Consider the following 14537-nt stretch of genomic DNA (forward strand, 5'->3'; position numbering starts at 1 on the left):
CCAAGGGTACTGGTGCCCCTCAGGTTCAGGTGTAGACCATCCTGTTTATGGAGGTCCCACCTTCCCCAGAAAGAACCCCAGTTATCCAAATACCAGAATCCCTCCCTTCTGCACCATCCCTGTAGCCACGCATTTAACTGTTCTCTCTCCCTATTCCTTGACTCTCTATCACGTGTCACGGGTAACAAACCAGAGACAACAACTCTGTTCGTTCTAACTCTGAGCTTCCAACCTGGCTCCCTGAAAGCCTGCCTAACATCCTCAGCGCTCCTCCTACCTATGTCATTGGTGCCAATGTGGACCACGACTTCTTCTCCTGCGCGCTTTTAAAGGGAAAAAAACCTACCCGGCTGCCCCTCCGGTCTTCGTCACTTCCCCCTGCTGCTCCCGCTCTTTCTGTAAAGAGAGAAAAAAACACCGCTGCCCGCTACCGGTAAGTAATTTTAAAACAAACTGTCTTACCTTAGCTGCTGCTCGCACTCAAAGTTGGGCTGAAGGGCCTGTTTCCACACTGTAGGTAATCTAATCTAATCTAATCTAATCTAATCTAATCTAATCATCGGTGATCTTAATAGTGTTACTTGTGATTAATCACAAAGACACCAAGGTCTTGTCGGTTGCTCATGGGTAAGCAGCTGATTTCCTCCCACTGTCGACTATATTTGCTAACATGCCCTTAAGTGCAATGCTGCCCCCTTTATTGAATACTTAACAGGATGACTCTTTATATGCTAAACACTTGCATGGAATGTGAATGCTGACTGCTCAAGTCACAGAGAATTGATCTGTTTCCAGTATTACCAAAACCGATTTCGTTGGAACTTTGACCAATGGATCTGGCACCGGATAATCCGTTGCTGTGGCTGCAACGCAACAAAGGCTCAGAGAAATTGAGGAGGACAAAATGCATTCGCAAAACCAGGGTCACTCAAGAGCGGCAAATGGCATCTACATGAAGTTACACTGAAAGACTCTGGACCTATTGAGGGTCCTATCAGCCTCAATGCCATCTCCCCAAGATGTGTGAAGTGCATCAATGCTACATACCGTGGGTGCCCTGGGACACCATCACAAAACTATGCCGTCTACTGAACTGAGACATTGGCCTCAGAGTGGGTGGCCATTATATCCCTGTGGTCATCAAGGTGGCAGCTATGTTATGTTATGCTGTTGGCTACTTCTATAATGGTCTGCTGAGGACCTATGCATTGAGGTTTTCAATAAAGCAATTTGTGCCAGATCGCATGACTTCATCTGTTTTCTCATAAGAAGGCCAGTATTATAACCCAGGCTTTGCAATCAAAGCTGGCACTATGGATTGTGCACATGTTGTATTGAGAGCTCAACAAGCTTGCTTTCATCAACAGAAAAGGGTTTGATTCTATCAATGTGCAAATATTCTCTAATCATTGGTAGTCATCTTTTGAAGTCTTTGCCAAGTATCCTGGAAGCTGCCATGATGCCTTTATCCTTGAGAATGCAAATTTTCCTCTCACTTCAAGGGCCAGATGCCTTACAAAGCTTGTTTCCCAGTAACCATCCTACTTGTGGTGGCAGTGACTGACCTTGTGGCCAACTAGGCATTAAATGTAGTACTGGCAGCAGAAATCAGGCATGGTCCTAGCAATGCCGAATGTGTCTGCCACAGGTGAACACATGATAGTGTGAGTACAGCCCCTAGAGGCCTGATGCATATATAACAAGGTAAGAACTTGGGAGAACTCATGGAAATAAAGGCTCCATGAAACTCCCCAGGATTGACACTTAGTCAATTTTTGGGAATACTTAGTGTTACAAGTACACCAAAAAATAGCTGACTCTGTTGCTAAAGTCAAACTAATGTACAGAGACCATGACTTCATAACAATTATTATGCCATTGTCAGTGATGGCAATGGTTGAATTTTTAAAATGATTAATCCCATTTGTTCTGTTTATATTTTACTTGACAATGCCAAATTTTGGGAAGATTTTTGTGAGAGCATGTCGATGAATCTCTTTTAGCTCATTTGTCCATGTGGTAAAATTGGGAGAAAGTGAGGACTGCAGATGCAGATCAGAGTTGAGAGTGTGGTGATGGAAAAGCACAGCATGTCAGGCAGCATCCGAAGAGCAGGAGAATCAACATTTCGGGCATAAGCCCTTCGTCAGGAATGAGGCTTGAGAGCTGTGGTCTGAGAGATAAATGGGAGGGGGGGGGGTTTGGGGGAAGGTAGCTGAGAAAGCAATAGGTAGATCAAGGTGAAAGAGAAGATGATGATAGGTCGCAGAGGATAGGTAGGAAGGAAGATGGACAGGTAGGATAGATCATGAGAGCAGTCCAGAGTTAAAAGGTTGGATCTGGGGTAAGGTGGGGGGAGGGGAAATGAGGAAACTGGTTTGAGGGTCTCGAGCAGAAGATGAGATGTTCTCAATCGAGGCATCTGGTGGTTAGGGTTTGGCAATGGAGGGGGCCAACACCCGCATGCCCTTGGCGGAGTGGGAGGGGGAGTTAAAGTGTTGGGCCACAGGGCGATGGGGTTGCTTCGTACATGTCCTGGAGATGTTCTCTGAAGTGTTATGCATGTGAGCGTCCTGTCTCCCCAATGTAGAGACCACAGCAGGAGCAATAGGTACTGTAAATGACGTGTGGAAGTGCAGGTAAACCTATGATGGATGTGGAAGGCTCCTTTTCGGCCTTGGATGGAGGTGAGGGGGGAGGTGTGGGTGCAGCTTTTGCAATTCTTGTGGTGGCAGGGGAAGGTGCTGGGATGGGAGGGTGGGTTGGTGGGGAGCGTGGACCTGACGAGGGAGACGTGGAAATGGTCGAGGATGATATTATGTATCCGAAGGTTGCTGGGATGGAAGGTGAGGACTAGGGGTTTCTGTCCTTGTTGCAGTTGAAGGGGTGGGGTTCAAGGTGGAAGTGTGGGAAGTAGATGAGATGCTCTGTCCAAAGGTGTTTTACAGTCATGAAAAACAGTTAGTAAGAAATTGCATGAGGGTTATGTGATATAACTTAAAGTATGGATGAATTGGTAAGTTTTGAGGAAGCTTTAATTTGAGTGAGCAAGGTAGCATGCTGGATGGATTTGGAGGAAAAGCAGCAGAGCTAAGATAAGCTAACTGGAAGTTACAGCAGGGAGTTGCAAAACCGTGGATGATATGTCCACCTATCAAGATCACGTTTGCTTTAAATACATTGAGTTTGGATGCAACTGTTGTATAACCAATTATTAATAATTTTTTATAGAAGTAATGCATTAATTTTGTAATGTATTTAATTTGCATAAAGTTGACGAGTAACATTATATATGTTAAAGGCAAATTTCATCTGATTTCAAAGACTGGGCGGGTGGAAAAAAGTGTAGAAGCCCATCGTGGAGCTGTGCTCGCAGGAAGGTGGAATTATGAGGGAACTGCTTTGGTAACAGGTGAGTGAAGTATTATAAAAAACAAATTTAACCTATTTCCCCTGTCTCCTTGGGGAAAATGCATAACTGAAAGTATAATTCTTCATTTTGTATCTCCATCCACTATAGAAGTCTATATTTGCTCAAAGGTTTCATGCATTCTGGGGAAACTGGTGCTGAGGATGTAGAAGAACATATTCCTTTTGGGCTCAAATGCTCCACATGCTCCCTGAGCCAGCAATATTTTCCTCATTCTTTTTTTTTTCTATAACCAATTTATTTTTTGTTGTTGAAATACAAAGCAAAAGTGCTGGAAAGACTGGACAATTTGGGAGAGAAAAACTGTTAATGGCATTGATACTATTGGTAGTAATTACCCACCCCAGGATAGACAAGAGAGAGTTAGTGGCAGGGGAAGTAAAGGATCATGAAAAATGAATGAAGAGGCACAACATGTCAATTCCAGTGATTCTGGCACAGCACCTATTGTTTGAGATAAATTGAGGACCAGGGTTACATTTGAAATAGGGTGTTGTCATGCTACTGCTGAGCTTTTGAGGAGGCCAAGCACTGAGAGATCAGAGTGGGATTGAACTCCAAAGATTCACCAGATGCTGAGTGAAGAAGTTCCTTCTCATCTCAGGGCTTGTTGGGAAGTTGGTGTATGTAAAATTGTAAAATGGAGGAAGGCATTGCGTAGTCTCTTTAAAAGATGGTGGTTTTTTTCCAGTGCTTAGAGTTAGAATGGATTTCTGAACAGCAGCTTAAAGTGCAGGTGCACAGAAAGCACCAAAATTGAAACATATTTTGTGTTGATCAGCCAAGCAGCATTTTTACCAAGCCAACAAATCTTTTCAAATTTAGCCGATCAGTTTAAACCAGGCACTTAGCTACCAAGAACTTATGAAGTTTAAATCTGATGGTTTTGACAACCGAGAAACAATACGATTGTAAGAATTTAAGAGTCATCAAGCTATAAAAGACGAGGGCCTTTGGAGAATCCATGAGAGCCAGCTGCCATCTACCAAGGGATAACAACTTTCAACTCTCAGAGAAAGCATCATCTCATTAAAGGTACTGCAGCACCCTTTGCTCATTTTCCAGACAGTAGAATTCACAGAGACAACATTCCTGACAGAAGAATTGACACAAGAATTCGACAGAGAAGAATTTCTGATGCAAGAATTGGAAGGAGGTGTTTCTGAAAGAAGATCAACGGAGAGGGTGCAGAGCATTCCAGTAGATGTATCCTAGCTGTAATTTGGTGAAACTAAATTCTATTGTTTTAGTCTATAAGTGTGACCATTAGAATTTTATTTTATTCGGGAATATATAATAATTCGAGGCGAATTGTTCACTTTGTTAGTGGTTCTGTTAATATGTTCACTGTTGGAGTTAGATAAATAAATTGTTACTTGTTGATTATAGAGTGAGTGAAGGATTGCATTTCATTTAACCACTCCTTTATAACAGATTCAGGGGGAGATAGGTAGGTTATACCACTTCTCACACTTCTTTTAGCAGATTGTAAGGCAAGAAGAGCCTCTGTGACTGTTTTGATTTTAGTTATCAGGGGGGAGGGGGGGTTGACCTCTGCTTTCTAACAGTGCTAAAAGACCTACACCTTATTTTGACAGTAGCCAGGTTTTAGATCCCACAGCCAAGGGATGTTGATCTCTAAAAATTTAATGTTTGAATGAGATTACCTTTCATTCTTCTAAACTCCAGAGAATGTATGCTCAGTCCAGTTAATCTTTCCATCTTTCTTTGGCAAGTACTTTCCTTTGGTAAGTAGACCAAAATTATACACAATTATCCAGTATGATTTCACCAAGGCTCTGTATATTTGCAGTGTCATCTTTAGTCTCAAATTCTCTGTTGTTAAATGCTAAGATAACACACTTGCAGACAGAACAGAGATGTTAGGTAAAGTGACTACTCATTGTATTTGCTGTCTCCAGTACTTAAAAAAGTCCACTTTGTGGGCTGTAAGTGCTGTGTACAGAGTTGGATGAAGTATAAATAGATCTCTGTTTTATTTGCAAAAGGTACATTAATCCTGGATGGCAGGGAGACAGCACTGAAAGGGCAGGTGTTACAACTCCTTGTATGGAAATTGCCATAGGATGCAATGGGTGTTGAGGATAAGCCAAAGTTTTATGGAGGAAATGGCCTTTTAGGAAAGAGCCTGGAAGGAAAGGGGAAGTAAGGAAGTCTTTTGCTCAGGGAATCATGCCTGAGGAGATTGAAATGGCAGAGAATGATTCGTATAGACGGGAGTGTGCGAAATGGGATAAATGCTGTCAAGCCTCAGTCTTTAATGGTGGAGAGGAATCCTTGCAGAAACAAGGAAGTAGGTTTCAGAAATAAAAGCAAAAGAAAATCTTTCAGCATCAATGGTAATCTGCTTTTTGAGTTCAAGCTCTGGTTTTAATGGTAGGAAATTTGGAATATATTTAACAGATGAAGAATGGAGGTGAGTCGTCCTAGGAAGTAGTGTGAAGAGTACTGAAATTGAGGCAGCTATGGGAGCTAGTGGCTTGTTCCTTGCAACAGATGTTTTGTCAGAAAAAAAAATGATATTGCCCTCGCACCTTTCGAAGGCAGCAGCTTGATTATTGCCATTCCATTTGCACAGCACGAGACTTAACTAATGCAGAACTGTGGGAGTCCATTGCTCCTATATAAAAATTGGTTGTTCCCTTGCACCCAAGAAGATATTTCGAGTAAAAAAATCTGGAAGTTGTAACAATTAGGAGCAAATTACTGCAAATGCTAGAGTCTGTACTGAAAATAAAATATGCTCAAAATCACCAAGTCATGCAGCATCTATGGAGAGAGAGAGAGAGAGAGAGAGAGAGAGCAGGCTAATGTTTCAAGACTGGATGACTCTTCTTCAGAGGTCTGCCAGATGCTGCCTGACCTGCTGTGATCTCCAGCATTTTTTTTTGTTTTCAGTTGTAACAGTTAGTCTGCCTTCACACTTGTTTGCAATGTTCCATAGTATTTACAAGAACAACTGTGAAATCCAGTAAAAGATTATTTGACAATTTTCAGTCTTGTTATAGTACCGTTTTTCTAATTCCCAATGTTTTATGAAAATGCTTCAGTTTAGTTTGTTTATGCAGTAATCCCTAAAAGACTCTCCTTCCCTCAAATTTGATCATCATACAATGGCTACAGGATGACAGTGCTCTTCAATGTTACTTGTTATTACCTTGCTCTATAGTCTGTAATGATTACAGATATATACCTGACAGTGACTCTGAGTAACTAGAAATATTACATGGTGCGTTAATTAATTGAAACTAAAGGGCTCAGTGGTTAGCACTGTTGTCTCACAGCACCAAGGACCCGGGTTCGATTCCTGTCTCGGGCGACTGTCTGCCTGTGTGGAGTTCGCACATTCTCCCCGTGTCTGCGTGGGTTTCCTGTGGGTGCTCTGGCTTCTTCCCACAATCCAAAGATGTGCAGGTTAGGGTGAATTGGCCATACTAAATTGCCCATAGTGTTAGGTGCATTAGTGAGAGGGAAATGGGTCTGGGTGGGTTTCTGTTCGGAGGGCTTGTTGGGCCGAAGGGCCTGTTTCCACACTGTAGGGAATCTAGTCTAAGCCTAAGAACACTTTTAAATCATACAGAAATTCACTTGCAAGTAGAAAATCAATCTGTTTCTTTTACTTTTGCATCTAATGGAATATTATTTGTACTCCCAAAGTTGGTGAAGATGGTCAAATTAAGATTTGGTCCAAAACTGGAATGCTGCGATCCACAATGGTACAACAAGGTAGGTTTTTGAATTACAAGATTCTTCTGGATAGGTAATTGGCTTTTAGTGGTAGTTCAGCAATGGCAAGGTAACGCTAAATTAAGTGCTACATTTTAAAAATCCAGCACAGGACAGTAGAGTGGTGCTGGAAATGCACAGCAGGTCAGGCAGCATCCAAGGAACCGGAAAATCGACATTTCAGGCAGGAGCCCTTCGTCAGGAATCCTGCCCGAAACGTCAATTTTCCTGTTCCTCGGATGCTGCCTGATCTGCTGTGCGTTTCCAGCACCACTCTAATCTTGACTCTAATCTCCAGCATCTGCAGTCCTCCTTTCACCTAGTATATTCATACATTTCAGTATTTAAGCTCTAATTTACTGAGAAATAAAGCACAATTTCCCTGTTCCTATACTTGGGTCAACATTTTTTTTCAAATATATGCTCTATTCATTAATTATCTATAAGTAAAAGCAAAAAGTATTAATACAGTGGAATTGTTACATTCCTCATTACAGCTTCAATTCACTTGCAACAAAAAAGGCATTTTCTAAAAATAAAAGGAATCCACTTACAATTGTAGCCTTAATGGGAATGTATCTCAAAACATAATAGACCGTTATGTTTCAGCAGAAAGACTTGGGTGGTCTTTTCCTGCAGTGACCATTTTAGTGCATCCCTCAGCACTTACACCGAGACGTTAGAATTGGTTGAGGTCAATTCTTTGCACTGGAAGACCACCAGGATTCAGGCAGACCAAAGAATGTCTTTCATCGAGTTGATGATCCTTCAGACTCAGGAGATGTTTGTCTTAATCTGTATCTTGGGCAATAGCTCATAGAGCAGAGCCCTGCATCATGAAGGCGTTTGAAGGAGATGTGTGACAGTCTCTTCACCACTGCAATCATCTTGAGGACAGTGTGTAGTGGTGCAGAATCCAAGCATGCATGAAGGATCTGATGAGTAGAGTCCTGTTCACCACCAGCCAAGCTACATCTTCGTGTTTGTTAGAAAGTTTTGGTGATGAGGCGTTCTGCCAAATGACTTTGACAGTGCTTAAGGAACCACCCAATAGGAACCACTTTCTATTTTCCCCACAGGTGACATTGTGTGCTGACCACTGCCTGACAGACTTATGGTCAAAGCCAGGTGATACAGGATTGTCCAACTACTTTGTCAAGACTATCCTTTGTAACACTGGGATAGATAGATCGTCAGTTACACTTGATGTTTGTGTACCAAGGGTCTACACACAGCTCAGTGCAGCCACACACAAAGGTGACCATAAGGATAAGGGTGCTGTAGGTACGTTATTACCGTCCCGCCCCTATCCAGACCTTGTACATGATGTCTCTGCAGACATGGTTCATCTTTAACCTCTGGATGAAGTGAAAGATGGTCTGGGTGACCACTGCAGCACAAGTTCAACTGGTGTGACCTGATGAAGGAGACAATAACTTTGCCATGTAAGGAGAAGTATATTTGGAGGCTGATTCTTCTTGATACGTCTTCCACAGTGTCAATTTGGTATTGGGAGCAGATTGTTTACAAAGCCACTTCTCTTTTTCTCTTGGCTGGTGGACAGTAAGGAAAACAGCGAAAAACATGAATATGTACCCATCCAGATGCATTTTAAATGTTGTAATTGTACCAGCCTCCACCACTTCCTCTGGCAGCTCGTTCCACCCTCTGCATGAAAAAACTGCCAATTGATCCCTTTTAAATCTTTCCCCTCTCAACATCTTGGAGGTGAACATTTAAACAAAAAAGAACTGGACCAGCTGTATGAATACTGCATCTCCAAGAGCAGGGCAGAGACTGGGAATTCTGTGGCAAGTAACTCACTGCCTTACTTCCCGAAGACCATGCACCATCTACAAGTCACATGAAGAATGTGATTGAATACTCCCCACTTGCTTGGACTAATGCAGCTCCAAGAATACTTAAGACGTTTGATGCCATCCAGGACAAAGTAGACCACATGACTGGCACAGAATGCCGCACTTTGCCGATGAAGCCTTAAGGATATCCTTGGAGTGTTGCCTCTGCCTACCTGAGGCTTGCCTGCTATTTTGGAACTGGCAGTAGAGTGCCTTCTTGGGGAGTCTTGTGTCGGTCATGTGGACAATGTGCCAATCCTATCGAAGCTAATCAGGAGTGGTCAGTGCTTTGATGCTGGGGATGTTGGCATTATCTATGATGCTGGTGTTTGTATATCTGTCCTCCCACAGATTTGCAGGATCTTGCGCAGGCAGCATTGGTGGTATTATAGTGCCTTGGAAGTGTCTACTGTAGACAGCCCGCTTCTCAGAACCATATTGGAGGATGGGAACAACCAAGGCACAGTGTTCCACATACTGCATATACAGGGTAGTTTTGATCCATGGCTAGCATGGATTTGCCCATAGAAGTTGACTTTCATATTGAACATGACAAGCATTTACGTAGGAGCTTTGGATGATTTTGACCTATTTGTGAGAATCATAACTCTGTAGTATGTCATAGTGGAGTACATAATGGTGATATATGTATTAATTTCAATGATTCTACACAACTTCTGTAATTGATTTCTTATTTTAATCACAGAGCAGAAATTAACTCAAAACATACTTAAGTCTCCTTCTGCTTCTGTCTCAACAGAACTATTGAATTCCAGTCAGTATTTAAAGCCTTCTGTTATACATTAGCATTCCAGAGTGACAATGTGTTAATTTTTGCATGCTTTTGACATGTGGTTTCATTGTATATGTATTGCTTGCTACTGGCCATAAATTACGTAATAAGAATTATTTGGAGTCTATCATCTTGGGACTTGTCTCTCTTGTTTCTGGTTATGAATCCACAGTATCCACACTGAAACCAGATGTTAAAGGTTTGCCGTTGGAATGAACATTGTTTAGTATTTAGAGTGTAATCAGTATAAGGAGGGAAATAAATTGTGCACCAACAACTTAAACTGTAGTCAGAAAGCATATTAATTTATTCTGTATTCTACTATTGGATTGCTGAAAAATGACATGTTGAAGCTTTTCAGCTTCATCAGGATAATCCGCAAAAAATTCCAAATTAGACAATAGACAATAGGTGCAGGAGTAGGCCATTCAGCCCTTCGAGCCTGCACCACCATTTAATATAATCATGGCTGATTAAAAGTAAGAAACATTTGTACAGTGATGGAAAAATGCAGATTGGGTGGCATGTAGAGTTTTTTCAAGGTGTTGCTCTAAATAATGCACCAGTTACTGATGACTGACAGTTGACTGCCAAGCTTTGATTAAACAATGCAGGTCAAATCTGATTGCCCTGAGAAATTAACCAATGCATCTATTAATTAGAGTCCACTTGTCAACCAATCAGTACTGTCATCCTTTACCCTTCTACGTTGATATTTCTTACAAATGAAAATGTCTTATAAATGCAACATGAAAAATGTTGAGAAATGTCTTTTTTCAGCAATACTCGGGTTCTATACTACCAAATGACTAGTTCTTATAATAGTTGGCTGTAGATATATTTAGCATACTAATGACAATCTTGCATAAACTAGTTAAAATGTAATTAGTAAACAGGAAATCATCAACTGTCTGGTGGAGGGGGGTGGGGGCGGGAGGGAATATTTCTTGAGCTCAGAGTAACGCTTCTGGATATGTAGCTGCTGATGTTCCTGAGGGCTTTCATATCACAGAAGAGAATGTTGGGCTGGATATATAAGCATTTATTTGCTTTTCCAAGTTTACCACCTTCATCTAGAAGAGCAGTGCCAGCAATGATTAAACAATCTAGTACTGGAAAAGGACACTTATACAAAGAAATGTCAACTCACTGAGTATCCTGAGTATCCAGTTTCAACAACATTCAAGAAGTTCTTTTCCATCCAAGATAAAACAGTCAGTTGATTGGCTCTTCATCCAGCTCCTTTCCGCATTGATGCACAGTGACAGCATTATGTACATTCTACAAACTGTACAGCAACAACTCATCAAAGCTCCTTCAAAAGCACCTTTCAAACCCACAACCTTGACCAAGTAAAACTGAGGATAAAGTTGCCATAGTCTTAGATGACCACTTGACTGTCGGTCTCATTAGAGAGAGACGATTGGCAGTGAATTTAACCTGAAGTCACCATGCCTCAGGCGAAGGTTGAGGCTGAGAAGGTATGACCTTCATGGTAACTTCAGCCAGTGCCAAATAGAAGGACAAGGGTAGCAAACAAATAAGAACACCTACCCACCTGCAAGTTTACCTCCAAGCCAATTAGAACTATGTTACTATTCCTTTACTGTTGTGTCAAAATTCTGGAACTTCCTTCCTACTTGTGGCTGTCCCAACACACCAAGGACTGCAACAGTTCAAGTCGGCCTATCACTACAACTCTATGGCAAATAGGGATCCAGAACACATGCTAGCCTTGCCAGCGAAACCCATATCCAGTGCATGAATAAAAGTACTCACAGGTACCTGTGTGAATTGGAGAAAAAATATCATTCTATTACTTAAATTCTATTACATAAATTCCTATATTGCAGACTGCTTTATTGAAAAAAAAATATTGTTTATAATTTTTATTTATTCTGATCACCACTTGGAAAATTCCAAAGGTTTTATGCACCATTTATGCCCAATTCTCACCACAGTTAACTATCCTGAAGCAATGTTCCCTATAGTTTTTTCTTGCTGCTCTGCAGACCTCTGAAGTCCATGCACAGTTGTGCCCAAAGGCACATTGATCATCATGTATGGAGCTTTCCAGCAGATGTGCAGGTTTGAGGGTATGTTGTCCTAAAGGGCATCCCTAATGTGTCCTGATCCATAACTGCAGGGTTACTTCAGCTCTTCAAGGGGTTACCTCGGCTATCAAAGAATTGCAGTAAGAATTGACCTGCTCTTTGCAGGGCTAATATGCACACTGGATTTCAGAGCCCAATTCTGTGGAGACAGCTGATTATTTAAATGGGAACCGCATGCGTGAACCTTAGCCGGACCCCAATGTAACCCTCCTGAAAATAGAGGCTGGTTTGGGGATGAGCGTTGTGATTCTGGACATATCCAAGTACTTTGCCAGAGCTGTGATGCTATCTGTTCTGGAGAAAATCATAATACTACTTATAGTAAATTATCTTTGGCTTTGTTAGTTTTATTTTAATTAATGGCTATAAGGAATGTCTGAGACCATTTAGCCTGTTGCATCCACCCAAACTCTTCACTTGAGTAATCCAAAACTAATTACATTGGCTTGCTGTCTGCAAAATCCTGTATTTGCCTCGGTTTTGAATGTTGGCTTTCATTTCCTTTAGTCTGTAATCACTGTGTTAACTTGCATCAAGGAAATCCAATCTGTAACTAATTGTTCAGGTTGAAGAGTATAGACTTTGATTCACAGACGTGAAGTAGACTCATAGGTAGCTGATATACTACATGTGGGGTGAGACTACTTTGGCCACAGCCAGAACTCTCAAACATATGCCTTTGTTCTGCTTTATTGGGGTAGCTCGCTGGAAATTAAACTCCACTATTCTCAGTCCTAAAAGAAGTTTAAAGTCAAAAATGTTAAAATACACCAAGTCCCCAATTTACCTGTTTGATGGACTCTGGTAAACTGAAAGCATAGATTAGGTTTCTGTACTTAAAGAATAACTATCTAATACCAATGAACAGTTTTTAAACATAGGTAAATAACGATGAACTGTGAATTTGTAACTCTACTGAATAAAAATCTAATCCTTTTCTAAAACCCTGTCCAGACATGCATACAGCAGAGATGCACAAAAAAAGGGTGTTATGAATGAAAGGAAAAAAGTACTGAAGAAACAGTTTCATAGCACCAATCCTTAGGATGTGCTAGGGTGTTCTTTAGTTTCCCAAGTCTTTCAGTTTCTTTCACTTCACAGGAGAGACAGAGTGACTGGTTCACAAAAATAAAGTCTCCAGTTTTTAAAAAAATTAAAAACAACAGTTAACAGAAAGCAGCTCGCTTGCTTTAGCAAAGGTATTTTCACTAGAGGGAGAAAGGCATGTTTTTCCAGAGGTGTGGAAGTTCTTCCCTGTAATGTTGACACCCACAAGCTGTTCAACTACCTAAGAACCAACCAGTTGTCATCAGGCTGATGACCTTTACATCCACAACTGGTTACAATTCTCAAAACAATCAGGAGCTTGTTGGCCGCTGAACTTCTTCACTTTGTGTATTATACACTTATGCTGTCCCACTATGTCCCATCATTGACGCCTTCCTCATGCTGCTTGCAAGGCAACAGTGTAAACATAATTTACAATGAGTTTTAGTAACTTTTTAAAACCATGATGTGGAAGTGCTGGTGTTGGACTGGGGTGGACAAAGTCAAAACTCATATGACACCAGGTTATAGTCCAACAATTTATTTGAAACCACAAGCTTTCAAATAAACGTGTTGGACTATAACCTCGTGTCATGTGATGTTTGACTTTTAAAACTATAGCAACTCCTTTTCTCAGTCCACAATTAAAAGTCAAGTAAAATAAGAAAGATGTCTTTTACACTTTGTAGATGTTGAACAGACATTGGGAAATGGGAATTGAGTTACTCACTGCAGAATTCCTAGCCCCTGACCTGTTTTCATATCCGTATATTTAGTTAGCTGGTCTAGTTCAATTTCTGATCACTGGTATCTCCCAGGATGGTGATAGTGAAGGACTGAGCAATAGTACTGCCGTTGAACTTTAAGGAATGGTGGTTCGATTCTCTTCTGTTGGAGTTGGTCATTGTCCAGCACTTAAGTGATGCAGATGATACTGTCCACTTATCAAACCAATCCACTTATCCACTTAACAACCTGGATGTTGTCCAGGTCTTGTTATATGTAGACACAGATTGCCTCAAGATCTGAGGTGTTACAGATGGTAGTAATTTGCGCAGTCATCAGCAACCATTCCCACCTGACCATATGATGGAAGGAAAATCTTTAACAGTAGCTGAACATGTTTACATCTAGGACATTACTCTGGAGAACTGTTGTGGTGATGTCCAGAGGCTGAGGTAACACCACAGCCATCTTCCTTTGTGCTAGATATGAATCCAAACAGTGGAAAGGTACCTCTTTCCCACCAAGAGTCCAATTACTATGAGTTTTGCTATGTCACCATGACACCACAAATTCTGCTTTGATGTCAAGGGCAATCACTGTCACCTCATTTCTGGAATTGCATTCTTTTGTTCATATTTAGTCCAAGCTGTAATGAGGTCAGGAGTCTTATAGCCTAAGCAGAATCCAAACTATTTGGCATGCAAATAGTCCTGTGTTTTAGCTTCACCAGATTGGATACAATCTTAGGTATGCCTGCTTCTGATTCTGTCACACCCTCCTGCATTCTTGACTGAAGCATGCCTGATCTCATAATTTGATGG

The 14537-nt window shown here is 41.3% G+C and overlaps 1 protein-coding gene across 7 annotated transcripts in view; it reads left to right on the forward strand.

Moving 5' to 3' along the window:
• ift80 (intraflagellar transport 80 homolog (Chlamydomonas)) overlaps positions 1-14537 on the forward strand; it is a 227109-nt gene that overhangs the window by 60797 nt on the left and 151775 nt on the right. For 6 of the 7 annotated variants that reach the window (XM_043702073.1, XM_043702075.1, XM_043702074.1 and 3 more), the window contains 2 exons: positions 3302-3412; positions 7109-7177. In XM_043702073.1, the coding sequence (XP_043558008.1) occupies positions 3302-3412; positions 7109-7177 (180 nt within the window). The remainder of the gene's footprint in view (positions 1-3301; positions 3413-7108; positions 7178-14537) is intronic. The other variant, XM_043702076.1, reaches the window with a different exon arrangement.

Source organism: Chiloscyllium plagiosum, chromosome 13 (assembly GCF_004010195.1).
Source record: "Chiloscyllium plagiosum isolate BGI_BamShark_2017 chromosome 13, ASM401019v2, whole genome shotgun sequence".
Classification (NCBI taxonomy): Eukaryota; Metazoa; Chordata; class Chondrichthyes; order Orectolobiformes; family Hemiscylliidae; genus Chiloscyllium; species Chiloscyllium plagiosum.